We start from the raw sequence: 25,899 nt of genomic DNA on the forward strand, positions 1-25,899 counted from the left end.
GTTTGTAAATGATGTTGTCCTCTGAGTGTACAGTGTATTTGTTTTGTTTGTAAATGATGTTGTCCTCTGAGTGTACAGTGTACAGTGTATTTGTTTTGTTTGTAAATGATGTTGTCCTCTGAGTGTACAGTGTATTTGTTTTGTAGGCCTTGAAGGTAATGGGCTTGCACAGCTCCATCAACTGGTTTATGTGGTTCCTCAGTTCCATGGTGATCATGTCACTCACATCATTGTTATGTATTGTGATACTGAAGGCAGGTAACCTCTACACCTTCTCAAGCTTTGGACTCCTCTTCGTGTACTTCCTCATCTTCTGCTTTTCCAGTCTCATGTTATGGTAAGTCATATCAACCAGATCTCCCTAAAATAATTTGTGTAATTCACACTTTAACCTGCTCAAAAATTAGTTGTACCTATGCCCTATTTCAGTATTATATTCCTTGTGTGACAAAAACACATGTTATTTTACCACATGCGGATTGCGGAGGTATTAGTCAGCCATCCTGGTGACAGTTCTAGTTTATAGGGGGGTGATGATTTATCTGTGCAAGCCTCTGTTCACAATGCTGTTATCACGTGGAGTGAACTCAGGGTTCCAGTCATGGTGTTCATGCTTTATCATCTGAACAAATTAATTCCATGTAAAGAGAAGTGACTAGAACATTTTTTTTCCAAAGTTTGATACACAAAAGGGTTTGTTTATAAATCAGTAAATCTTTATTACAAAGAAATGCTCATATGAACAAAACTAATACTTACAACTAATGAAATCAACCACAAAAACACCACATTGTAATCTGTTGTGAACAGTTGTAATGATAGCACTGTTTTTCACCGTTACAGTTACATGGTTAGTGCCCTGTTTACACAAGCTACACTGGCTGTGCTGACCGTACTGATGATTTATTCGGCCTCCTATATCCCCTACATGGTCCTCATCGCCATGGAGGTACAGATGGAGTTCTGGCAGAAGATCCTGGCTGTAAGTAGTGACAAGACAAAGCCTTTGTTTGGATGGAATTCAACTCATAAGCAAAAGTTGTAATATCTTTTGTTGATGATGAATATTCATGAGCTATCAGACACATAATTTGGTGTGATAAACAGTTAAATGAATGAGTCTTTTGTTTCAGTGTTTGGCCTCAACAACTTCCTTTGGATTCGCGGCTCAGTACATTGCACGCTACGAGATACAGATGTTGGGTATGCACTGGGACTCCATCTATGACAGTCCTATGGCTGGAGATGAAATGTCCTTTGCCTGGTGCTGTCTCATGATGATCATCGATGGTGTCATCTACCTCGTCATCGGCTGGTACCTGAGGACCATCAGACCAGGTACATTAACAGGAAACCACTGATAATTCTAACTTAGTATTGAAACCACTGATAATTCTAACTTATTGTTGAAACCACTGATAATTCTAACTTATTGTTGAAACCACTGATAATTCTAACTTAGTGTTGAAACCACTGATAATTCTAACTTATTGTTTAGGTCTTGTACTAAGATACTCACTAAAGCATCCTAAACAGTTTGAGCTGAGAGTCCTGGCCAGATTTGTCAGTATTGATACCTGATTGTAATAGAAAATATTTAAAAAAATGATTATCGATGTTGTATTTGTCACTTACTATGTAAAGTAATGATTATAGACGTATTTGTCACTATTGTGTAAAGAAATGATTATCGATGTTGTATATGTCACTATTACTGTGTAAAGAAATGATTATCGATGTTGTATATGTCACTATTACTGTGTAAAGAAATGATTATCGATGTTGTATATGTCACTATTACTGTGTAAAGAAATGATTATCGATGTTGTATATGTCACTATTACTGTGTTAAGAAATGATTATTGATGTTATATATGTCACTATTACTATGTAAAGGAATGATTATAGATGTATTTGTCACTATTGTGTAAAGAAATGATTATAGATGTATTTGTCACTATTGTGTAAAGAAATGATTATCGATGTTATATATGTCACTATTACTGTGTAAAGTAATGATTATAGATGTATTTGTCACTATTGTGTAAAGAAATGATTATTGATGTTATATATGTCACTATTACTATGTAAAGGAATGATTATAGATGTATTTGTCACTATTGTGTAAAGAAATGATTATAGATGTATTTGTCACTATTGTGTAAAGAAATGATTATAGATGTATTTGTCACTATTGTGTAAAGAAATGATTATCGATGTTATATATGTCACTATTATTGTGTAAAGTAATGATTATAGACGTATTTGTCACTATTGTGTAAAGAAATGATTATAGATGTATTTGTCACTATTGTGTAAAGAAATGATTATAGATGTATTTGTCACTATTGTGTAAAGAAATGATTATAGATGTATTTGTCACTATTGTGTAAAGAAATGATTATCGATGTTGTATATGTCACTATTACTGTGTAAAGTAATGATTATCGATGCAGTATTTGTCACTATTATTGTGTTTAATGATGTGTAACTGAGATATAGAATTACAGTGTGTGATTTCTAGCTGATCATTTTTATAATTCCATGGGTGATTTTCTTTACAGGAAAGCATGGTGTATCACAGCCATGGTATTTCCCGTTGTCTCCATACTACTGGGGCTGCAGACTCAGCTCTCCAAGCTCAAAGTACAAAGCACACCTGCATGGTAATACACTATTCCTGTCGGCTTCCTTTGTATCTATCAGTAATTACAGTTCTTTGTTATATAGATATGTATTCAGATTCCTCTGTATCTATCAGTAATTACAGTTCTTTGTTATATAGATATGTATTCAGATTCCTTTGTATCTATCAGTAATTACAGTTGTTGGTTATATAGATATGTATTCAGATTCCTTTGTATCTATCAGTAATTACAGTTCTTTGTTATATAGATATGTATTCAGATTCCTTTGTATCTATCAGTAATTACAGTTCTTTGTTATATAGATATGTATTCAGATTCCTCTGTATCTATCAGTAATTACAGTTGTTGGTTATATAGATATGTATTCAGATTCCTTTGTATCTATCAGTAATTACAGTTCTTTGTTATATAGATATGTATTCAGATTCCTTTTTATCTATCAGTAATTACAGTTGTTGGTTATATAGATATGTATTCAGATTCCTTTGTATCTATCAGTAATTACAGTTCTTTGTTATATAGATATGTATTCAGATTCCTCTGTATCTATCAGTAATTACAGTTGTTGGTTATATAGATATGTATTCAGATTCCTCTGTATCTATCAGTAATTACAGTTCTTTGTTATATAGATATGTATTCAGATTCCTCTGTATCTATCAGTAATTACAGTTGTTGGTTATATAGATATGTATTCAGATTCCTTTGTATCTATCAGTAATTACAGTTCTTTGTTATATAGATATGTATTCAGATTCCTCTGTATCTATCAGTAATTACAGTTGTTGGTTATATAGATATGTATTCAGATTCCTCTGTATCTATCAGTAATTACAGTTCTTTGTTATATAGATATGTATTCAGATTCCTCTGTATCTATCAGTAATTACAGTTCTTGGTTATATAGATATGTATTCAGATTCCTTTGTATCTATCAGTAATTACAGTTCTTGGTTATATAGATATGTATTCAGATGCCTCTGTATTACTACCCCATTTCACTTCTCTATCACCAAGGTGACTGGTTTGATTTCCAGAATGTGAATAGATATAGGGTCACCTGCATAGCAATGCTTGTAATATAATCCAACAATTCCCCAGGACGTAGTATTACACACTCTCCTGAATTCTACAGAATTCCCAGGATTTTCAGCCACAGAAATGAAGGTAATGAATATGTATTGTCTAATACTTCACTGTTTACAGAAGGACTTGTGGAGCCGATGCCAAACAGTTTGACTGTTGGAATGTCGGTCCAGGGACTTTCTAAATCCTACGGTAAAACAAGGGCAGTTAAGGACCTAACAGCTGATTTCTACGAGGGACAAATCACTGTCCTCCTGGGACATAATGGTGCAGCCAAGACTACTACCATGTAAGTGATCAATATCAACTCTGTTACATGTATCGGTACTGTTACACGTATCGGTACTGTTACACGTATCGGTACTGTTACACGTATCGGTACTGTTACACGTATCGGTACTGGATTGGTTACACGTATCGGTACTGTTACACGTATCGGTACTGTTACACGTATCGGTACTGTTACATGTATCGGTACTGTTACATGTATCGGTACTGTTACATGTATCGATACTGTTACACGTATCGGTACTGTTACGTGTATCGGTACTGTTACGTGTATCGGTACTGTTACACGTATCGGTACTGTTACACGTATCGGTACTGTTACATGTATCGGTACTGTTACATGTATCGATACTGTTACACGTATCGGTACTGTTACGTGTATCGGTACTGTTACATGTATCGGTACTGTTACATGTATCGGTACTGTTACACGTATCGGTACTGTTACACATATCTGTACTGGATTGGTTATACGTATCGGTACTGTTACACGTATCGGTACTGTTACATGTATCTGTACTGTTACACGTATAAGTACTGTTACACATATCTGTACTGTTACACTTATCTGTACTGGACTGTTACACGTATCGGTACTGTTACTTGTATCGGTACTGTTACACGTATCGGTACTGTTACTTGTATCGTTGCTGTTACACGTATCGGTACTGTTACTTGTATCGGTACTGGATTGGTTACATGTATCGGTACTGTTACACGTATCGGTACTGGATTGGTTACACGTATCATTACTGGATTGGTTACATGTATCTGTACCGTTACAGGTATCAGTACTGTTACACGTATCAGTACTGTTACACTGATTGGTTACACGTATCGGTACTGGATTAGTTACATGTATCTGTACTGTTACATGTATCTGTACTGTTACATGTATCAGTACTGGATTGGTTACATGTATCGGTACTGGGTTGGTTACACGTATCGGTACTGGATTGGTTACACGTATCGGTACTGTTACATGTATCGGTACTGGATTGGTTACATGTATCAGTACTGTTACATGTATCAGTACTGTTACATGTATCTGTACTGTTACACGTATCGGTACTGGATTGGTTACACATATCGGTACTGGATTGGTTACACGTATTGGTACTGGATTGGTTACACGTATTGGTACTGGATTGGTTACACTTATCTGTACTGGATTGGTTACACTTATTGGTACTGGATTGGTTACACGTATCGGTACTGGATTGGTTACACGTATTGGTACTGGATTGGTTACACGTATTGGTACTGGATTGGTTACACTTATCTGTACTGGATTGGTTACACTTATCTGTACTGGATTGGTTACACTTATCTGTACTGGATTGGTTACACTTATCTGTACTGGATTGGTTACATGTATATCGGTACTGGATTGGTTACACTTATCTGTACTGGATTGGTTACACTTATCTGTACTGGATTGGTTACACTTATCTGTACTGGATTGGTTACACTTATCTGTACTGGATTGGTTACATGTATATCGGTACTGGATTGGTTACACTTATCTGTACTGGATTGGTTACACTTATCTGTACTGGATTGGTTACACTTATCTGTACTGGATTGGTTACACTTATCTGTACTGGATTGGTTACATGTATCGGTACTGGATTGGTTACACTTATCTGTACTGTATTGGTTATATGTATCGGTACTGGATTGGTTACACGTATCAGTACTGGATTGGTTACATGTATCAGTACTGGTTTGGTTACACGTATCGGTACTTGATTGGTTACACGTATCGATACTGGATTGGTAACATGTATATCGGTACTGTTACACGTATCGGTACTGGATTGGTTACATGTATATCGGTACTGTTACATGTATCGGTACTGGATTGGTTACACGTATTGGTACTGGATTGGTTACACGTATCAGTACTGGATTGGTTACATGTATCGGTACTGTCACACGTATCGGTACTGGATTGGTTACACATATCGGTACTGGATTGGTTACACTTATCGGTACTGGATTGGTTACATGTATCGGTACTGGATTGGTTACATGTATCGGTACTGGATTGGTTACATGTATCGGTACTGGATTGGTTACACGTATCGGTACTGGATTGGTTACATGTATCGGTACTGGATTGGTTACATGTATCTGTAATGTTACATGTATCGGTAATGTTACATGTATCAATACTGGATTGGTTACATGTATGTCTTTCTTGTTACAGAAAAATGATGACCGGTGTATTGGAGCCAACACAAGGAGAAATCTATCTGCATGGACGACCTATTAATAAAACAAACAAGAAAATTGGAATATGCTCACAGCATGAAACTTTGTTCCACTAGTAAGTGTTGAGTCAAAAAGCATATAGAGCAAATGTTGAAGCAGGCAGATGGTTAACAACAATAGATAGACTGTTTGGAAACCTGACTGTAGGAGGGGCTTCTCTTTGTATGTAATGTACAAAGGTAATCTTGGAATATGTCTGGAATATACGAAACAGAAAAATACTTAGATAAATTGGCTTTTTATCCATCTTGAATATGGCCAGGGTTTTGGTATTTCTGGGAGCAGATTAATATATGTATTGGATCTAAAGTATCACCATTACATCTGGAGAGGTTCTATATTTGGTTTACTGTATCTTTAGCATGTTATAGATGTAATAGAGATTTTCTGTGTTAACCAGTATGACCGTAGAGGAACATATGAAGTTTTATGGCAGTGTCAAGTCCAATATGTCATCGAAGGAACTCCAGTATGAGAGAGAACAGTAAGTTTTCACAGAGTTATTCCCCTTTAAAAATTAATATTTACCTTGTCCGGAGCATAACTTTCAAACTATAATATGGTTGATACATCACGGCATCGATATAATATAAGTAGATTTCTCTTCTATATGTATTTAATTAGTCCATTACATGTATATACATTATGAACAAAATATAATATCCAAACGTAGAGGCCTGCCTTGCGGTCAACGGCCGTCTTGAGTGCCAAACCCAAGACTCCCTTTAAGCTACGAATACAGGACTTAAATACCCCGATTGACAATTTACTACAGATGGACAAATTTAACACACGTGAACCTTCATCAGACTAATGACCAATGTGAAGTGTACAAGCACTGGCATATGTAGTGTCCGAGATGGTTATAGACTCGATTGACTGTTTAGGATGTTTCGTCTCTATCATGATCCTATTGACACCCAAGTTTGAAAATAGTGTGACGAGATTGTAAAAATAAGATAGAATCAAACAAGTATACAAGATGATATGATGTGCTGTAGTAGAATTGGCTACGCTTTGTTTAACACTTGGTCATAAATGTGCGAGAGCCATCTGATACACTTGCTTGATTCCATTTTATTTTAGCCACACTTTTAAATATCATATTTGTTGTGTTATATAACTTCTATGATAAGGTCACTGTTATATTGTTACTATATCTCACAGGACAGAGGTGCCTTTTAGTTCCCATTCTCAAAAACATTCTGTAAATCTCCGAGAAGTCATTGGATGTCTTTGTACATTAACAGGCTGTTGAAACAGGTTGACATGTGGCACGTACGCACGGTTCGGGTGTCAGATCTATCCGGCGGTATGCGGCGTCGACTCTGCGTGGCATTGGCCTTTGTTGGAGGATCTGAGATTGTGATTCTTGATGAACCAACCAGTGGTGTAGACCCTAATGGCCGACACTCCATCTGGAATCTCCTCCTACACAGAAAGAGTGGTCAGTAGTATAGGATGTTGGTCAGTAGTATAGGATGTTGGTCACTAGTAAGAGACTTTGGTCTGTGTTAGTGTAACTATGGCCAGTAAAATACAAGTGGTGTTGACCCTAATGGTGGACACTCCATCAATAATTTATAGTGATAGTCTGTAGAGGTTCTCCATTCACTCATTGATAGGGATAGGGTGCTGATAATTTGAATTAAATTTCTTTTAGTATTAACCATAATCACTGTGCAGTAAAACAAGTTCATTACATACATTCTTTTTTAATTTTGAGTATGTTGAAGAAATAGTTTATTATCCTATGTAAGTAATAATAACATTAGAAATCATTATGTTTTTGAAACCTACACATTCAATTGAACATTTAAGATGATTCTATTGTTGATAGGTTGTACAATACTGTTATCTACTCACCACCTGGATGAGGCAGACATGATTGGAGACAGGATAGCTGTCATGGACAATGGACGACTTATGTGTATCGGCTCGCCTCTCTTTCTCAAACAGCAACTTGGAAGTGGATATCACTTGAAACTCATGAAACTTGGTAAGTTCTTCTTATGTGATAATTTGAGGAGTGTGATCTGTGTTATCTAGTGGAGTGTTAATGTGATTTGTGTTAGCTAGTGGAGTGTTAATACGATCTGTGTTATCTAGTGGAGTGTTAATGTGATTTGTGTTATCTAGTGGAGTGTTAATGTGATGTGTGTTATCTAGTGGAGTGTTAATGTGATGTGTGTTATCCAGTGGAGTGTTAATGTGATGTGTGTTATCTAGTGGAGTGTTAATGTGATGTGTGTTATCCAGTGGAGTGTTAATGTGATGTGTGTTATCTAGTGGAGTGTTAATGTGATGTGTGTTATCTAGTGGAGTGTTAATGTGATCTGTGTTATCTAGTGGAGTGTTAATGTGATTTGTGTTAGCTAGTGGAGTGTTAATACGATCTGTGTTATCTAGTGGAGTGTTAATGTGATTTGTGTTATCTAGTGGAGTGTTAATGTGATGTGTGTTATCCAGTGGAGTGTTAATGTGATCTGTGTTATCTAGTGGAGTGTTAATGTGATGTGTGTTATCTAGTGGAGTGTTAATGTGATGTGTGTTATCTAGTGGAGTGTTAATACGATCTGTGTTATCTAGTGGAGTGTTAATGTGATTTGTGTTATCTAGTGGAGTGTTAATGTGATGTGTGTTATCTAGTGGAGTGTTAATGTGATTTGTGTTATCTAGTGGAGTGTTAATGTGATGTGTGTTATCTAGTGGAGTGTTAATGTGATGTGTGTTATCCAGTGGAGTGTTAATGTGATGTGTGTTATCTAGTGGAGTGTTAATGTGATGTGTGTTATCTAGTGGAGTGTTAATGTGATCTGTGTTATCCAGTGGAGTGTTAATGTGATGTGTGTTATCCAGTGGAGTGTTAATGTGATCTGTGTTATCTAGTGGAGTGTTAATGTGATGTGTGTTATCTAGTGGAGTGTTAATGTGATGTGTGTTATCTAGTGGAGCGTTAATGTGATCTGTGTTATCCAGTGGAGTGTTAATGTGATGTGTGTTATCTAGTGGAGCGTTAATGTGATTTGTGTTATCCAGTGGAGTGTTAATGTGATCTGTGTTATCCAGTGGAGTGTTAATGTGATGTGTGTTATCCAGTGGAGTGTTAATGTGATCTGTGTTATCTAGTGGAGTGTTAATGTGATGTGTGTTATCTAGTGGAGTGTTAATGTGATGTGTGTTATCTAGTGGAGCGTTAATGTGATTTGTGTTATTAGGTCATCTGACCCGAAGGGTCAGGATGACCTATAGTCATCATGCTTCGTCCGTCGTCGTGCGCCGTGCGCCGTCCGCCGTCCGCCGTGCGCCGTCCGCCGTCCGCCGTGCGTAAACTTTTCACATTTCAAACTTCTTCTCAAGTTCCATCAGTGGGATTGAGTTGAAACTTGCCTGAAATGATGCTGGGATGGTCCTGACCAAGTGTTGTTATTTTTCGGGTCAGTCTGAAATCCAAGATGGCCGCCACAGCCGCCATTTTGAAAACACATTTGAAACTTCTTCTCAAGTTCCACTGGTGAGATTGAGCTGAAACTTGCCTGAAAGTATCCTGGGATGGTCCTGAGGAAGTGTTGTTATTTTTCAGGTCGGTCAGAAATCCAAGATGGCCGCCATGGCAACCATCTTGAAAAACACATTTTAAACTTCTTCTCCAGTTCCACTGGTGCCATTGACCTGGAAATTAGTGAGGATGTTAAGGAAGGAGAGCCAACAAAGTGTTGTTATTTTTTGGCCCCGTAAAAACTTCGACATGGCAGCCATGGCGGCCATTTTGTAAAATGATTGCGCAATCATGGTTCTTCTAAACAACACCTATTTAAAACTTCTTCTCAAATTCCACCAGTGGGATTCAGCTCTTACTTACCAGAAATGATCCTGAGATGGTCCTGAGGAAGTGTTGTTATTTTTCGGGTCGGTCAGAAATCCAAGATGGCCGCCATGGCAACCATCTTGAAAAACACATTTTAAACTTCTTCTCCCGTTCCACTGGTGCCATTGAGCTGGAAATTGGTGAGGATGTTAAGGAAGGAGAGCCAACAAAGTGTTGTTATTTTGCGACCCCGTAAAAACTTCGACATGGCAGCCATGGCGGCCATTTTGAAAAGTGATTGCGCAATCATGGTTCTTCTAAACAACACCTATTTAAAACTTCTTCTCAAATTCCATCAGTGGGATTGAGCTGCAACTTGCCTGAAATGATGCTGGGATGGTCCTGACCAAGTGTTGTTATTTTTCGGGTCGGTCAGAAATCCAAGATGGCCGCCGTGGCAACCATGTTGAAAAACACATTTTAAACTTCTTCTCCAGTTCCACTGGTGCCATTGAGCTGGAAATTGGTGAGGATGTTAAGGAAGGAAAGCCAACAAAGTGTTGTTATTTTTCGACCCCGTAAAAACTTTGACATGGCAGCCATGGCGGCCATTTTGTAAAGTGATTGCGCAATCATGGTTCTTCTAAACAACACCTATTTAAAACTTCTTCTCAAATTCCATCAGTGGGATTGAGCTGCAACTTGCCTGAAATGATGCTGGGATGGTCCTGACCAAGTGTTGTTATTTTTCGGGTCAGTCCGAAATCCAAGATGGCCACCATAGCCGCCATTTTGAAAACACATTTTAAACTTCCTCTCAAGTTCCACCAGAGCTGTTGGGCTGAAACTTGCCTGAAATGATCCTGAGATGATCCCGACCAAGTGTTGTTATTTTTCGGGTCGGTCCGAAATCCAAGATGGCCGCCATAGCCGCCATCTTTAAAAACACATTTTAAACTTCTTCTCAAAATTCACCAATGCTATTGAGCTGAAACTTGTCTGTAATGATTCTGATATGATCCCGACCAAGTGTTGTTATTTTTCGGGTCGGTCCGAAATCCAAGATGGCCTCCATAGCCGCCATCTTGAAAAACACATTTAAACTTCTTCTCCAGTTCCACTGGTGCCATTGAGGTGGAAATTGGTGAGGATGTTAAGGAAGGAGGGCCAACAAAGTGTTGTTAATTTTTCGGCCTCGTAAAAACTTTGACATGGCAGCAATGGCGGCCATTTTGTAACATGATTACGCAATCATGGTTTTCCTGAACAACACCTATTTCAAACTTCTTCTCAAATTCCACCGGTGGGATTCAGCTGTAACTTACCAGAAATTATCCTTAGATGGTCCAGACCAAGTGTTATTATTTATTGGGTCGGTCAGAAATCCAAGATGGCCACCATGGCCAACAGTGCCACTATATACTTGCTACAGAGAATGCATACTACAATAATATAAGGGTTTTAATTTAGAGTCAGATGACCGTTAAGGCCCCTGGGCCTCTTGTCTATGGAGTGTTAATGTGATGTGTGTTATCTAGTGAGTGTTAATGTGATGTGTGTTATCCAGTGGAGTGTTAATGTGATGTGTGTTATCTAGTGGAGTGTTAATGTGATGTGTGTTATCTAGTGGAGTGTTAATGTGATTTGTGTTATCCAGTGGAGTGTTAATGTGATGTGTGTTATCTAGTGGAGTGTTAATGTGATGTGTGTTATCTAGTGGAGTGTTGATGTGATTTGTGTTATTAGGTCATCTGACCCGAAGGGTCAGGATGACCTATAGTCATCATGCTTCGTCCGTCGTCGTGCGCCGTCCGCCGTCCGCCGTGCGTAAACTTTTCACATTTCAAACTTCTTCTCAAGTTCCATCAGTGGGATTGAGTTGAAACTTGCCTGAAATGATGCTGGGATGGTCCTGACCAAGTGTTGTTATTTTTCGGGTCAGTCTGAAATCCAAGATGGCCGCCACAGCCGCCATTTTGAAAACACATTTGAAACTTCTTCTCAAGTTCCACTGGTGAGATTGAGCTGAAACTTGCCTGAAAGTATCCTGGGATGGTCCTGAGGAAGTGTTGTTATTTTTCAGGTCGGTCAGAAATCCAAGATGGCCGCCATGGCAACCATCTTGAAAAACACATTTTAAACTTCTTCTCCAGTTCCACTGGTGCCATTGACCTGGAAATTAGTGAGGATGTTAAGGAAGGAGAGCCAACAAAGTGTTGTTATTTTTTGGCCCCGTAAAAACTTCGACATGGCGGCCATTTTGTAAAATGATTGCGCAATCATGGTTCTTCTAAACAACACCTATTTAAAACTTCTTCTCAAATTCCACCAGTGGGATTCAGCTCTTACTTACCAGAAATGATCCTGAGATGGTCCTGAGGAAGTGTTGTTATTTTTCGGGTCGGTCAGAAATCCAAGATGGCCGCCATGGCAACCATCTTGAAAAACACATTTTAAACTTCTTCTCCCGTTCCACTGGTGCCATTGAGCTGGAAATTGGTGAGGATGTTAAGGAAGGAGAGCCAACAAAGTGTTGTTATTTTTCGACCCCGTAAAAACTTTGACATGGCAGCCACGGCGGCCATTTTGTAAAGTGATTGCGCAATCATGGTTCTTCTAAACAACACCTATTTAAAACTTCTTCTCAAATTCCATCAGTGGGATTGAGCTGCAACTTGCCTGAAATGATGCTGGGATGGTCCTGACCAAGTGTTGTTATTTTTCGGGTCAGTCCGAAATCCAAGATGGCCGCCATAGCCGCCATCTTGAAAAACACATTTTAAACTTCTTCTCAAAATTCACCAATGCTATTGAGCTGAAACTTGCCTGTAATGATTCTGATATGATCCCGACCAAGTGTTGTTATTTTTCGTGTCGGTCCGAAATCCAAGATGGCCTCCATAGCCACCATCTTGAAAAACACATTTAAACTTCTTCTCCAGTTCCACTGGTGCCATTGAGGTGGAAATTGGTGAGGATGTTAAGGAAGGAGGGCCAACAAAGTGTTGTTAATTTTTCGGCCTCGTAAAAACTTTGACATGGCAGCAATGGCGGCCATTTTGTAACATGATTACGCAATCATGGTTTTCCTGAACAACACCTATTTCAACCTTCTTCTCAAATTCCACCAGTGGGATTCAGCTGTAACTTACCAGAAATTATCCTTAGATGGTCCAGATCAAGTGTTATTATTTATTGGGTCGGTCAGAAATCCAAGATGGCCACCATGGCCAACAGTGCCACTATATACTTGCTACAGAGAATGCATACTACAATAATATAAGGGTTTTAATTTAGAGTCAGATGACCGTTAAGGCCCCTGGGCCTCTTGTCTATGGAGTGTTAATGTGATCTGTGTTATCTAGTGAAGTGTTAATGTGATCTGTGATTTGTTTTCCAGAGGAGTGTAACTGGGTCCATGTGCTGGCTTGCCTGAGGACCTATATCCCTGAGGCTGCTGTTATTGAGGATATTGGATCAGAATTGACTATCAAGTTGCCCTCGGGAAACATGGAGAGACTTTACAGCGGCCTCCATAACCTTGACAAGAACAAGGAGAGCCTCCACATCAGCAGCTATGGCATCTTTGACACGACATTGGAAGAGGTTAGATATTTATTTCTTCAGTAAAAAAACACATAGATACAAGAATTTGTATATTGTTTTCAATCAGATTGTCCATCTGTAGACAACAGTCTGCCAGCTACTCCTACTAAACTACTGAGGGAATTTCAACAAAACTTTAATTTTGTACTACCTTGGGGTAATAAAAGTTGGTATTATAAACGAAATGGCTGCCATAGAGATGACTTCTGATTGTTCAAAATTTAGATATTGTTCGATTTCGATGAAATTTTGTATGTAGGTGTTGTATGGCACTGCAAACACAATGGCAGTGTTTATTAAAAGAAAAAGAAGAAAAAAATGGCTGCCATTTCCAAGTCTCTGATTGGTCTAAATTAGATATTATGCAATTTTGTTGAAATTTGTTATATATGTTCATCATGGAACACTGTTCACTTTTGCAACTTCAGTTTTACATTTTAAGAAAACGGCCGCCATTTCTTCTGATGTCAAAATTAACATATTGTTCGATTTCAATGAAAACTGGTTTATAAGGGTATTAGGGGACTGCATGCAAGTTCAACTGCATTGGTTTAGTTGCAAAAGTAAACACACAGAGGCTTCTGAAATCAGAATTGTCCAATTTTGATGAAAATTTGTACCGTATTTGACCTAATAAGGGCGCCTGCCCTAATAAGGGCACCCCTACCTTTTTTTCAAGGAAATAAATCTTTGACTGAGTGTCAAAATGGTGTTCAAAAGTAATAATTCATGTGAAATATATTGCTACTTTATGTGTTCAATTTTCTTCGGCAAATTAAGTAACTGGAACACATGTTTTCGCCACATTTTGTGTATTCCTACAGGCTACAGATGACATGTCAGTGCAAAGAGCACCCAAAACTAAACACACATACAAATAATAACTTACCATCTTTATTTGAAGATAAAGTAAAGACTTCATTCTTGTTGATAAATAACTTTTGTTCAGAACAGAAAGCTAGTAAAAGACATTGTAAATCAATTATTAGGTCAAAGAAAACGATGTCTGATATGATCTGGGAAATCACCTGTTTCTATAAATAGAACACAAAAGAGTTCCATTTGAACATAAATGGTGGAACACACGTTCTCTGGTCTAAAGATCAGCTGGCATGGTTTACAAGTTTACAGGAGTATTCAAGTGATGTTTAAGCTTAATATATGACAATGAATAGATATCTTCATCTGGAATATTTTTATGACTGAATATTTTACCGTTTCCACAACCTTGGGTATTCTGCTATAAGGTATAGTCTGTTTCATAAAACTTCAGAATAACTAATCTTAATAAGGGCGCCCCCACTGTCAATTACCCGCGCCCTGCGCCCTTATTAGGTCAAATACGGTATATAAGGGTATTAGGGGGCTGTGAATTCAACAGTATGGATTTGGCTGCCATAGTAACCACATGGAAGCTTCTGATAGGTCAAAATTAAGTTATTGTTTCATTTCTATAAAAAATAGTTTATAAGGGTTTTAGAGACTGCAAATTCAACTGCATGGGTTTCCTGGCCTTAAAGACCACATCTGCTTTTTCCGAAAATATGGAAGATGTTTCTGTAATGGGGTCTCATTACAATCAGTATTTGTGATATATTGAAATGCAATGGGATTTCAACTTAACTTACCAGCAATAATTCTTATACATTGTAGATGTGCGTAATCTATAAGAGGTAGAATTTACCTCCCCATTTAGGAAAGCTACATGGATCATTACCCTGTGTTATAAGACTACAATTGATTTTATTATTCTACAAATAAATATTGGCCCCCAGACAGTAGTTCTAATTCTCTTTAACATAACTATTTATATATTTGGTGCACTTTCAGGTGTTTTTGAAAATCTGTGCTATGGCGGAGAAAAACCTTCCATTAACAGACGAAGTTGTGCAGAAAGCAAGTGACATGCAGCTGGGCAATAGTCAACTCAGAATTTCCCCAGAAAACGACAGGCAGAGAGGTACATATACATATTGACAGACAGAGAGGTACATGTACATATTGACAGGCAGAGAGGTACATATACATATTGACAAGCAGAGAGGTACATATACATATTGACAAGCAGAGAGGTACATATACATATTGACAAGCAGAGAGGTACATGTACATATTGACAAGCAGAGAGGTACATATACATATTGACAGGCAGAGAGGTACATGTACATATTGAACCTGTTATCTGGTAACTTCCAGGACAGTGACTGATAAGTGGTTCTAAATGAAGTGATTTTAATTTTTTAAATGCATTTTGATTGCAAGGTCAAATTGGCAGCAATGTTGTTTAATTTGAATTTTTTTTTATCTTTTTTAAACATCTTTTATCAAACATCAAATGACCAAAGTGACCTGTTAGTTTTGTAAATAATACTTGATACTCTGAAATGTGAACCTCCTGATCCTCAGCTCCCGGAGAATCGGTCACGTGTGAGAAGGTCCCGTCACCGAGTATCCACAGGCAGTCAGAAGTTGCAGCAGTTCGGGGCACTGTTCACTAAACGTTTCCATCACTATCGCCGTAACTGGAGGATGTTCCTGTCTGTCATCCTGTTTCCTGTACTGTTTGTGGCAGCAGCTCTTGGCCTTACACTTATCAAACCTAATGAGATAGACTCACCGACCCTGTTATTAACCCCAGCTCTGTATGGTCCCAACAGCTACTCCTTCTACAGGTGGGTCACAGCCAGTGTCTAAAATAAGTCAAATATGACATTGTAAAGAAAGTCATTTTGATATGAAAATGTAATTGATGCTTGAGTGGCAAATAATAAAAAAAGTTATAATACCATTCGAGTATTACTCAGTTGACATGAATATCGTAAAATACAGAGAGACATTAGTGGAATATAACATATACATATATCCAACAGTCAGCACATTTATACAATTGCTTGAGAGTGGAATAACACTGCGTATTGTGGTAGAAATTCATTGATACATACATACATAGAATGAGTGACTGTCACTATAACTGCTGTTTTTGTGTGTGACTAGTGATAATGCCCAGACTACACACAGTCAGAAGATATCCCACCACCTCTGGACACAGCCTGGGATGAGTACCACTTGTATGCCCGGCGTGAACTTTGGGTTAGTATTACATCGTCCTGGTACGAGTACCACTTGTATGCCCAGCGTGAACTTTGGGTTAGTATTACATCGTCCTGGTATATGGGTACCACTTGTATGCCCGGCGTGAACTTTGGGTTAGTATTACATCGTCCTGGTAACCACTTGTATGCCCGGCGTGAACTTTGGGTTAGTATTACATCGTCCTGGTATGGGTACCACTTGTATGCCCGGTGCGAACTTTGGGTTAGTATTACATCATCCTGGTAACCACTTGTATGCCCGGCGTGAACTTTGGGTTAGTATTACATCGACCTGGTACGAGTACCACTTGTATGCCCGGTGCGAACTTTGGGTTAGTATTACATCGTCCTGGTACGAGTACCACTTGTATGCCCGGTGCGAATTTTGGGTTAGTATTAAATCGACCTGGTATGGGTACCACTTGTATGCCCGGTGCGAACTTTGGGTTAGTATTACATCGTCCTGGTACGAGTACCACTTGTATGCCCGGTGCGAACTTTGGGTTAGTATTACATCGTCCTGGTAACCACTTGTATGCCCGGTGCGAACTTTGGGTTAGTATTAAATCGACCTGGTATGGGTACCACTTGTATGCCCGGTGCGAACTTTGGGTTAGTATTACATCGTCCTGGTATGGGTACCACTTGTATGCCGGCGTGAACTTTGGGTTAGTATTACATCGTCCTGGTACGAGTACCACTTGTATGCCCGGCGTGAACTTTGGGTTAGTATTACATCGTCCTGGTACGAGTACCACTTGTATGCCCGGCATGAACTTTGGGTTAGTATTACATCGTCCTGGTACGAGTACCACTTGTATGCCCGGCGTGAACTTTGGGTTAGTATTACATCGTCCTGGTATGGGTACCACTTGTATGCCGGCGTGAACTTTGGGTTAGTATTACATCGTCCTGGTATGGGTACCACTTGTATGCCCGGCGTGAACTTTGGGTTAGTATTACATCGACCTGGTATGGGTACCACTTATATGCCCGTTGTGAACTTTGGGTTAGTAATACATCGTCACTATCTCCTATAATGTTTTAATTAAGAAATAATTAATGATGATTCATGTATTGTTGCAGGATATAGGAGGACGAGGGTATTTTGCAATTAAATTATATCGAAGGCCGCATGTCTATGTTTTGTATATTAAATGTGTTTTGTGTGTTGGCCTATCAGTATAAATTCTTTAAGACATATCTATTTTATATATTGGCCTATCAGTGTAAATTCTTTAGATATAACTATGTTTTGTATATTTAATGTGTTTTGTGTGTTGGCCTATCAGTATAAATTCTTTAGACATGTCTATTTTATATGTTGGCCTATCAGTATAAATTCTTTAAGACATATCTATTTTATATATTGGCCTATCAGTATAAATTCTTTAGACATGTCTATTTTATATGTTGGCCTATCAGTATAAATTCTTTAAGACATATCTATTTTATATGTTGGCCTATCAGTATAAATTCTTTAGACATGTCTATTTTATATATTGGCCTATCAGTGTAAATTCTTTAGATATAACTATGTTTTGTATATTAAATGTGTTTTGTGTGTTGGCCTATCAGTATAAATTCTTTAAGACATATCTATTTTATATATTGGCCTATCAGTGTAAATTCTTTAGATATAACTATGTTTTGTATATTTAATGTGTTTTGTGTGTTGGCCTATCAGTATAAATTCTTTAAGACATATCTATTTTATATATTGGCCTATCAGTATAAATTCTTTAGACATATCTATGTTTTGTATATTAAATGTGTTTTGTGTGTTAGCCTATCAGTATCAATTTTGTTGTAATCCTGTGACAGATCACCGTTTGTGTGTGAGAGGGGAGAGACAATGTTTACCGGCACTGACAGCAGCCAGGCGACATATGACGCAGCACAATGTTCCTGTTCTGACTACAGTTACACTTGTAACAGCCACGCCAACTCCATCACTGTACCGCAGATCGTCACCAACACAACCGACATCCTCCAGAACCTCGGTACTCACGACATCACGGACTATCTCCTCAAAACTTACGACACTTACAAGGAGAACAGGTGTGTGTAAATTAAAAGGGATAAATATGCTTTACTTTAAAATTACAATGACAGTTAGTTTTAATAATTACACAGACAACCAAATGTTAACAGTTACTTTGATAATTACACAGACAACCAAATGTCTCAAGTTCAGAGGTTCCATGCTTGATTCCTGGTATTATCAAAATCGACTCCAATCGGTTATACTTATACTTTTTATACATATAAATTTCACACCTCATAACTATATTAATATTTTTAGATCATCTGATCCAAAGGGTCAGTATAACCTATAGCCATCCTACTCCGTCCTTGTCTGCCGACAATGAAACATTATTGGGGAGAGCAATCATAATTTATATAAATGAGGCTAGTTCAACCCCTGGGGACAGAGGGGTGGGGCCCGAAAACAACCCCTGGGGACAGAGGGGTGAGGCCCCAAAACAACCCCTGGGGACAGAGGGGTGAGGCCCCAAAACAACCCCTGGGGACAGAGGGGTGAGGCCCCAAAACAACCCCTGGGGACAGAGGGGTGAGGCCCCAAAACGGTAACTTGGCTTTAAGATGCTGCTCCTCCATTAAGCCAAAATGGATTAAAACCAAATTTGATCTGAAACATTAACTGACTGCAAACAGATAATTTATGGTAATGATGCTGGTTTGAGCTGTTCAAATTGAGGGATGTGTCCCTGCTGTAAGTGTTTGTCAAATGACTGTTAAAGCCCATGGGCCTCTTGTTATACAGTGTATTGCCACCCGAATCTACTGCCACTCTTGCATGCCCTGCTGGAAACGATTTCCCTCCTATATAAATCTCTTGTTGAGTTCGCCACCCTCGCATACTGCCATCTACCACGTTTTTTTTTTAAAAACCGAATCTCTACATATTTTCTTCGATGATATCGCCATTTTGTTCTGTTTTTGGTGATCAAAGAACTCTTTAGTGCTCTATTAATAGACAGGACATTTCCCATTTTCACTTCAAATTGTACAGGTGACACAGCTTTATGCTTGGATGATTTTTTATTGCTGATGTAGATTGATATTCAGATGTTTTTATTATAAAGTCGCATCCACCGATTTTTCCCAGATATACGTGGCATGTCAGGGCCTAGTTCCCATAGAATTTAACAAACATTCAAAATTTCAGCAAAAGTTTTTAAAGTCATTTAAAAAAAAAAAAAAAAAAAAATATGAATCCCTGCCAAATAACCCCAAATATTGATATTCTTCCCACTTTATCATAACATTCCATAATGATAACTCCGTTATCCTCCCTCACTACACTTCATTCTTTACTGCTTCCTAGAGTTTTCACCTCCTGCCTGTATGATTTGTTGATTTATAGATTTGGTGGGTTTTCATTTGATACTGCTTCTGACGGTACCGTTAATACTAAAGCCACAGTCTGGTTCAACAATAAGGGCCACCACGCCCTACCAGGATACCTTAATGCTTTGAGTAACTCCATTCTGAGGTCCAAGATTACACAGGGGGACCCTGCAGAGTACGGAATCACAACCTACAACCATCCGATCTTACTGAACAAACAGCAACTCAACAAAGAAAGCCTGTAAGTGTATTTCCTACAATTAATGATGCCATGATCCTGCTCTGTCAGTGTCCTACAATCCGTGATGCCATAATCCTGCTCTGTAAGTGTATGTCCTACAATCTGTGATGCCATGATCCTACTCTGTAAGTGTATGTCCTACAATCTGTGATGCCATGCTCCTTCTCTGTAAGTGTATGTCCTACAATCTGTGATGCCATAATCCTGCTCTGTAAGTGTATGTCCTACAATCTGTGATGCCATAATCCTGCTCTGTAAGTGTATGTCCTACAATCTGTGATGCCATAATCCTGCTCTGTAAGTGTATGTCCTACAATCTGTGATGCCATAATCCTGCTCTGTAAGTGTATGTCCTACAATCCGTGATGCCATAATCCTGCTCATTCAGTGACAATTTTTGAGAATTTTATTAACACTTTTAAATTAGAAAAATGTTCCAGGCTGAACTTAGGCCATAGTGTTAGAGAAGTGTGTTGATAGTACATTTTAGTGTATCATGATTCTGTTCTCACTTACTAGCTCCGCTCTGTGTCCTCATTAAAACTATTTTAGACATGGCCTCTTGTTTACTGTAGAGAAATATTAGTGTTTACATTGAATTCTTGCCTTGTAGTCTCCAGAATGCAGCAGACCTCGGGATTGCCATAGTGTTTCTGTTGGCGTTCACAGCCATCCCTGTTGGATTTATTACTTATGTAGTGAGTGAACACAGTAGTAAGGAGAAACAACTACAGTATGTCAGCGGTGTCGGCAACTTGCTTTACTGGTTTACCTCCCTTTTCTGGGATATGGTACGTACCATCATTATAATAACAAAACAATAATGATTTCCTTGTCTATATACTAGGTGTATGATACCATTACAGGGTAACAAAACAATGATGATTTCCTTGTCTATGTATACGTACTAGGTGTATGTCCTACAATCCGTGATACCATTACAGGGTAACAAAACAATGATGATTTCCTTGTCTATATACTAGGTGTATGATACCATTACAGGGTAACAAAACAGTGATGATTCCCTTGTCTATATACTAGGTGTATGTCCTACAATCCGTGATACCATTACAGGGTAACAAAACAATGATGATTTCCTTGTCTATATACTAGGTGTATGATACCATTACAGGGTAACAAAACAGTGATGATTCCCTTGTCTATATACTAGGTGTATGTCCTACAATCTGTGATACCATTACAGGGTAACAAAACAATAATGATTTCCTTGTCTATATACTAGGTGTATGTCCTACAATCTGTGATACCATTACAGGGTAACAAAACAATGTCCTACAATCTGTGATACCATTACAGGGTAACAAAACAATAATGATTTCCTTGTCTATATACTAGGTGTATGATACCATTACAGGGTAACAAAACAATAATGATTTCCTTGTCTATATACTAGGTGTATGTCCTACAATCCGTGATACCATTACAGGGTAACAAAACTGGTGACTTCATTTTGAAAGGTTATTATATAATAAGTATAAGTTTGTTTAGTAGATGTGCAGTATGAATTATTGATATAATTCCTGTTTGTTATATTTGATATTCTGTCCGCTGTGTTTTCAGTATATGAATTCCTGAGGTAGATATAATTCCTGTTTGTTATATTTGATATTTTGTTTGCTGTGTTTTCAGTTGGTTTTCAGTATCACTGTTGGACTTGTGGTAGTTGTAATGGCCATCTTCAGACAGAACTCGTACTGGGACCGAGAGAATCTGGCCGGTGTAGTTGTTCTCTTACTCCTATACGGGTGAGTCTAGTATTACTAACAGGTTTATTTCCTGTTTTTCTATACAGACTGTGTGCATTCTCTTTCTCTCAATAACTTCTTGTGAGATTTAATAAACTGTATTGGCAATCAGTTAAAATATCATAAGTTGTGCGATGATAGTTCAATTATAGTACAGAAATTGATTTAGATTTAGACCCATCATAACCTTGTATCTGGATAATAAGTTATGTAAGCCCAATCTGGAAAATAAGTGATCTTAGCCCAATCTGGAAAATAAGTTATGGATTTCTTGTAGGGAAAAGTATCTGAGTATGAGACACACTTGAAAATAGACCAAAAATAGTTACTGAAAACAAATACTGTTTAAATATAACATGAAATGGTTGTGTGTAAATTCTTTCATGGTTTAGAACTTTCAAATTATTTTATGGGTACAAACTTTTGTGGTTATAAGCCATATATCATTGATACCTTCAACAATATTCGTTATATCGTTATATATATTTGTATTTATAGCCGTGGTTCAATAGAAAACACAATAAATGTTTCATGTTATACAGTAAACTTTGAGTCACTGTATCACATACATGTATGTCCTGTTTTATAGATGGGCCACCATACCCTGGATGTACTGCACAGTGAAGATTTACAAGAATGTCACATCAGCTTACCTGGTTCTCTTCTGTCTCAACCTCTTCATCGGGATATTACTCATCTCCTTTGTGTTCATCCTCAACTTTTTCTCATCAGAGGTGGTAGGTTGTCTTCATTTTTAGCTCACATACTCAAAGGGCAAGTGAGATAATGCCGTACGTGGCACAGCATCCGTCGTCCGGCTGTTGTTCGGCCGTTGTCCGGCCGTCCAGCATTATATCTTTTCCATTTAAACAACTTCTTCTCAATAACCAATAGGCCCAGATACCTAATATAGCATACTGATGAAGGGCTACCATGTTTGTTCAAATGAATGACTTTGATCTTCATTCGTGATCACATGGGTCAAATAGAATAGAATATTTCTATGACTTATTTTCAATAATCAAAAGGCCCAGAGACCTGATTTTTGGCTTGTAGCATGCTTGGGTGAAAGCTAAGAAGTTTGTTCAAATGAATGACCTTAACCATAATTTAAGTTTGAAAGAGTTAAATTGGCAAAAATATTTAAAAGTCATCTTTTTTGTGAATAACTCATACTGCGAGGCCCTGAGATCTTATATATGGTCTCTGATTCACTTTTTCTTAATTATGTTTATGTATAAAAAGGATCACTGGATAGCAGGTGAGCTATTCGGGCCCTTTGAGCCTTTGTTTCAAATTTACCATGTTTTGAACTTAATAATTTTTTTTGCATCAAAACTCACTTTTACAAAGGTTTTAGTATACATCCCATACCCTTCTCAGTTGTGTATATAATCATTTTAGGTAAAGATATGATAAATTGCCAGTAAAGTGTTGGAAATATTTCCACCACTGGTGAGCTTCGCATTCTTTGATAGCACTTATGGAATTTTTGTTCTGAAGATCATCCAGGAGAAAGGAACTAGATAGCTTATAAAACCTATCCTGGAAGTGTTTTTCATAAATTGCTTAATTTATCTATAAAAACAGGGCATAAAGAATGCGTATGAGGTTGTACGACACCTGTTCCTGATCTTCCCACCATACAACCTGTGTGACGGCCTGATAGAGCTCACCTCTAACCAGGTTCAGGCCGAGATCCTTGCCCGATTCGGACAGGATACCTATGTCAGCCCTTTCTCCTATGACCTGTTGGCCTACAACTATATAGCTCTAGCTATAGCAGGGTTTGCCTTCTTTGTCCTCCTGTTCTTCACAGAAATACGATGTCCATCTCGAGGAAGGTAAGTTTGATGTCCAGTTGATGTTTAAGGTCACCTGGTCCAAAGGACCAAGGTGAGTTTATTCCATACAGTGGCTTCCAGCATCTGTCCATCAACAATTACCTTGTGAACACGATAACTTGAGTAAACAACAACCAACTTTGATGAAATTCTGTATGCAATCAGATATCAACAAGATCTTGGGCTAGTTAGAAAATGGGATTTATTCGACTGTAACTGATAGAGTTATTGCCCTTTGTAACAATATTATTATTGGACGTTGTGAACACAATAACAGTAAATATCAATCAAGTTTTATTGGAAAAAGGAGATCTAACATTGTATGAATGGAGGGCGAGTCTTCCCTGAGGTGGGAGGGTTGGGGCCATATGGGGCAAATTGAGGTAAATCTTTTTAAAATGCTACTAGTTCTGAACAACTAAATGGACTTTGAAATTCGGTCTGGAGAATTATTTGGCAATGTTGTATGTTGTATAAATGAAGGATGTGACACCCTCTGGGTGAGAGGAAGGGGGCACAATATGGAAAAAAAAAAGACAAAACATTTTTTAAATACTTTTTCTATTTCACTAATGACAGAATTTAGTCCACCTGTAGTTTGAACCAGTATTTGAAATATACAGTGTAACATGAATGAAATATTCAGGTGAGTGATACAGGCCCTCTTGTTATGGCATACATGATTGTCATATCACGAGATAGCCATCTTGTTTCTCAAGGGCTGACTTGGTGATGGTAGATGATGCTGCTTTATTATGTTATAAAATATATTTGTTGAATACGTCTTTCCTGAATTTCACCTGTAGGAATGTGTGGCCTGCATTTGATAGGAAATTATTGACTAGTTTTACCTCGGTACCATGACTTTTTGTCAACATGTCATATTCGTCAGTTAGATAGTTAATGCCATATTAAGAAACCATTTTGATTTACAGAGTAAAGAATCGTATTGATGATGAAATAGAGGAAAGCAATGAAGTGAGAAGTGAGAAGCAACGTGTTTTGTCCCATCAGGCTCGCGATGATGCCCTCGTGGTCAGCAATATGTCCAAGGTAAAATTCCTTGACTTAGGCTGTAGTATTAAGATACCTTGCAGCTGAAGTTACACATGAATTATTTTTTTTAAACAAACCTTTTTTTTTTCAAATGAACCTCAACGTATGTGTGCACTACATGAGTGCGCACTTTACTTGAGAATTTACGGTACTACCAGTCAGTTATGACCCTTTGATTAATAAAAAATGTAATTTTTGGATGTTTCCGAGCAATGACGGCAACAAATATTATCAGTTTATCCTCTCACAAAAGAGGGTAAAGTGAGATATAAATTCTACGAATTAGCTTGTTAAGGCACACGTGGACAAGACAGACGGGTTAGACGAGTACAAGGACAGGTATATAAAAATAAAATCATACGTTGTACATGTGTTGTGTATATATTATAATAGCTAACAGGCGTCAATGAAACAATAATCAACACTGCCACACTGGCTCTTTTCATGTTACATCCCATTTAAACTCATAATGTGATGTGTTGTCATTACAGGCTTATAAGAGAGGACGCAAGAGTTTCCTGGCAGTCAACCATCTGTCGTTTGGTGTACCCAAGGGAGAGGTATAATTACCAGAAAAATGAATCATTTACTTATCGGAACGTAACGACAATTCATTGGTAGCGTTTCATATCTTTAATCATGCCATATAAAACATCATACCAGTATACAAATATAAGGTAATAATCATACCCTCAAACTCCTGCTTAAATGTCTAAAGTGCACTCGTTAGCACAGGCACAGTGAACATACACTGACGCTGCTAAAAAATTGTCTGTTACACTTTCCTCCGCTTAATTAATTTGTCTCAAATT

At 37.9% G+C, this 25,899-nt stretch overlaps 1 protein-coding gene across 1 annotated transcript in view; it reads left to right on the top strand.

Annotated features, from left to right (window-relative positions):
* The window catches only part of LOC117340061 (phospholipid-transporting ATPase ABCA1-like), an 81,581-nt gene that overhangs the window by 40,289 nt on the left and 15,393 nt on the right, over nt 1-25,899 (top strand). The window contains exons 40-62 of the mRNA XM_033901830.1: nt 147-337; nt 844-982; nt 1,134-1,338; nt 2,565-2,666; nt 3,855-4,023; nt 6,235-6,354; nt 6,700-6,783; nt 7,550-7,746; nt 8,140-8,298; nt 13,508-13,713; nt 15,544-15,673; nt 15,862-15,869; nt 16,120-16,385; nt 16,708-16,849; nt 17,423-17,757; nt 18,630-18,866; nt 20,197-20,421; nt 21,035-21,212; nt 22,072-22,187; nt 22,777-22,924; nt 23,778-24,031; nt 24,967-25,084; nt 25,579-25,647. Of these exons, the coding sequence (XP_033757721.1) occupies nt 147-337; nt 844-982; nt 1,134-1,338; nt 2,565-2,666; nt 3,855-4,023; nt 6,235-6,354; nt 6,700-6,783; nt 7,550-7,746; nt 8,140-8,298; nt 13,508-13,713; nt 15,544-15,673; nt 15,862-15,869; nt 16,120-16,385; nt 16,708-16,849; nt 17,423-17,757; nt 18,630-18,866; nt 20,197-20,421; nt 21,035-21,212; nt 22,072-22,187; nt 22,777-22,924; nt 23,778-24,031; nt 24,967-25,084; nt 25,579-25,647 (3,798 nt within the window). The remainder of the gene's footprint in view (nt 1-146; nt 338-843; nt 983-1,133; nt 1,339-2,564; nt 2,667-3,854; nt 4,024-6,234; nt 6,355-6,699; nt 6,784-7,549; nt 7,747-8,139; nt 8,299-13,507; nt 13,714-15,543; nt 15,674-15,861; nt 15,870-16,119; nt 16,386-16,707; nt 16,850-17,422; nt 17,758-18,629; nt 18,867-20,196; nt 20,422-21,034; nt 21,213-22,071; nt 22,188-22,776; nt 22,925-23,777; nt 24,032-24,966; nt 25,085-25,578; nt 25,648-25,899) is intronic.

The sequence above is a fragment of the Pecten maximus genome, chromosome 1 (genome assembly GCF_902652985.1).
Source record: "Pecten maximus chromosome 1, xPecMax1.1, whole genome shotgun sequence".
Taxonomy (NCBI): domain Eukaryota; kingdom Metazoa; phylum Mollusca; class Bivalvia; order Pectinida; family Pectinidae; genus Pecten; species Pecten maximus.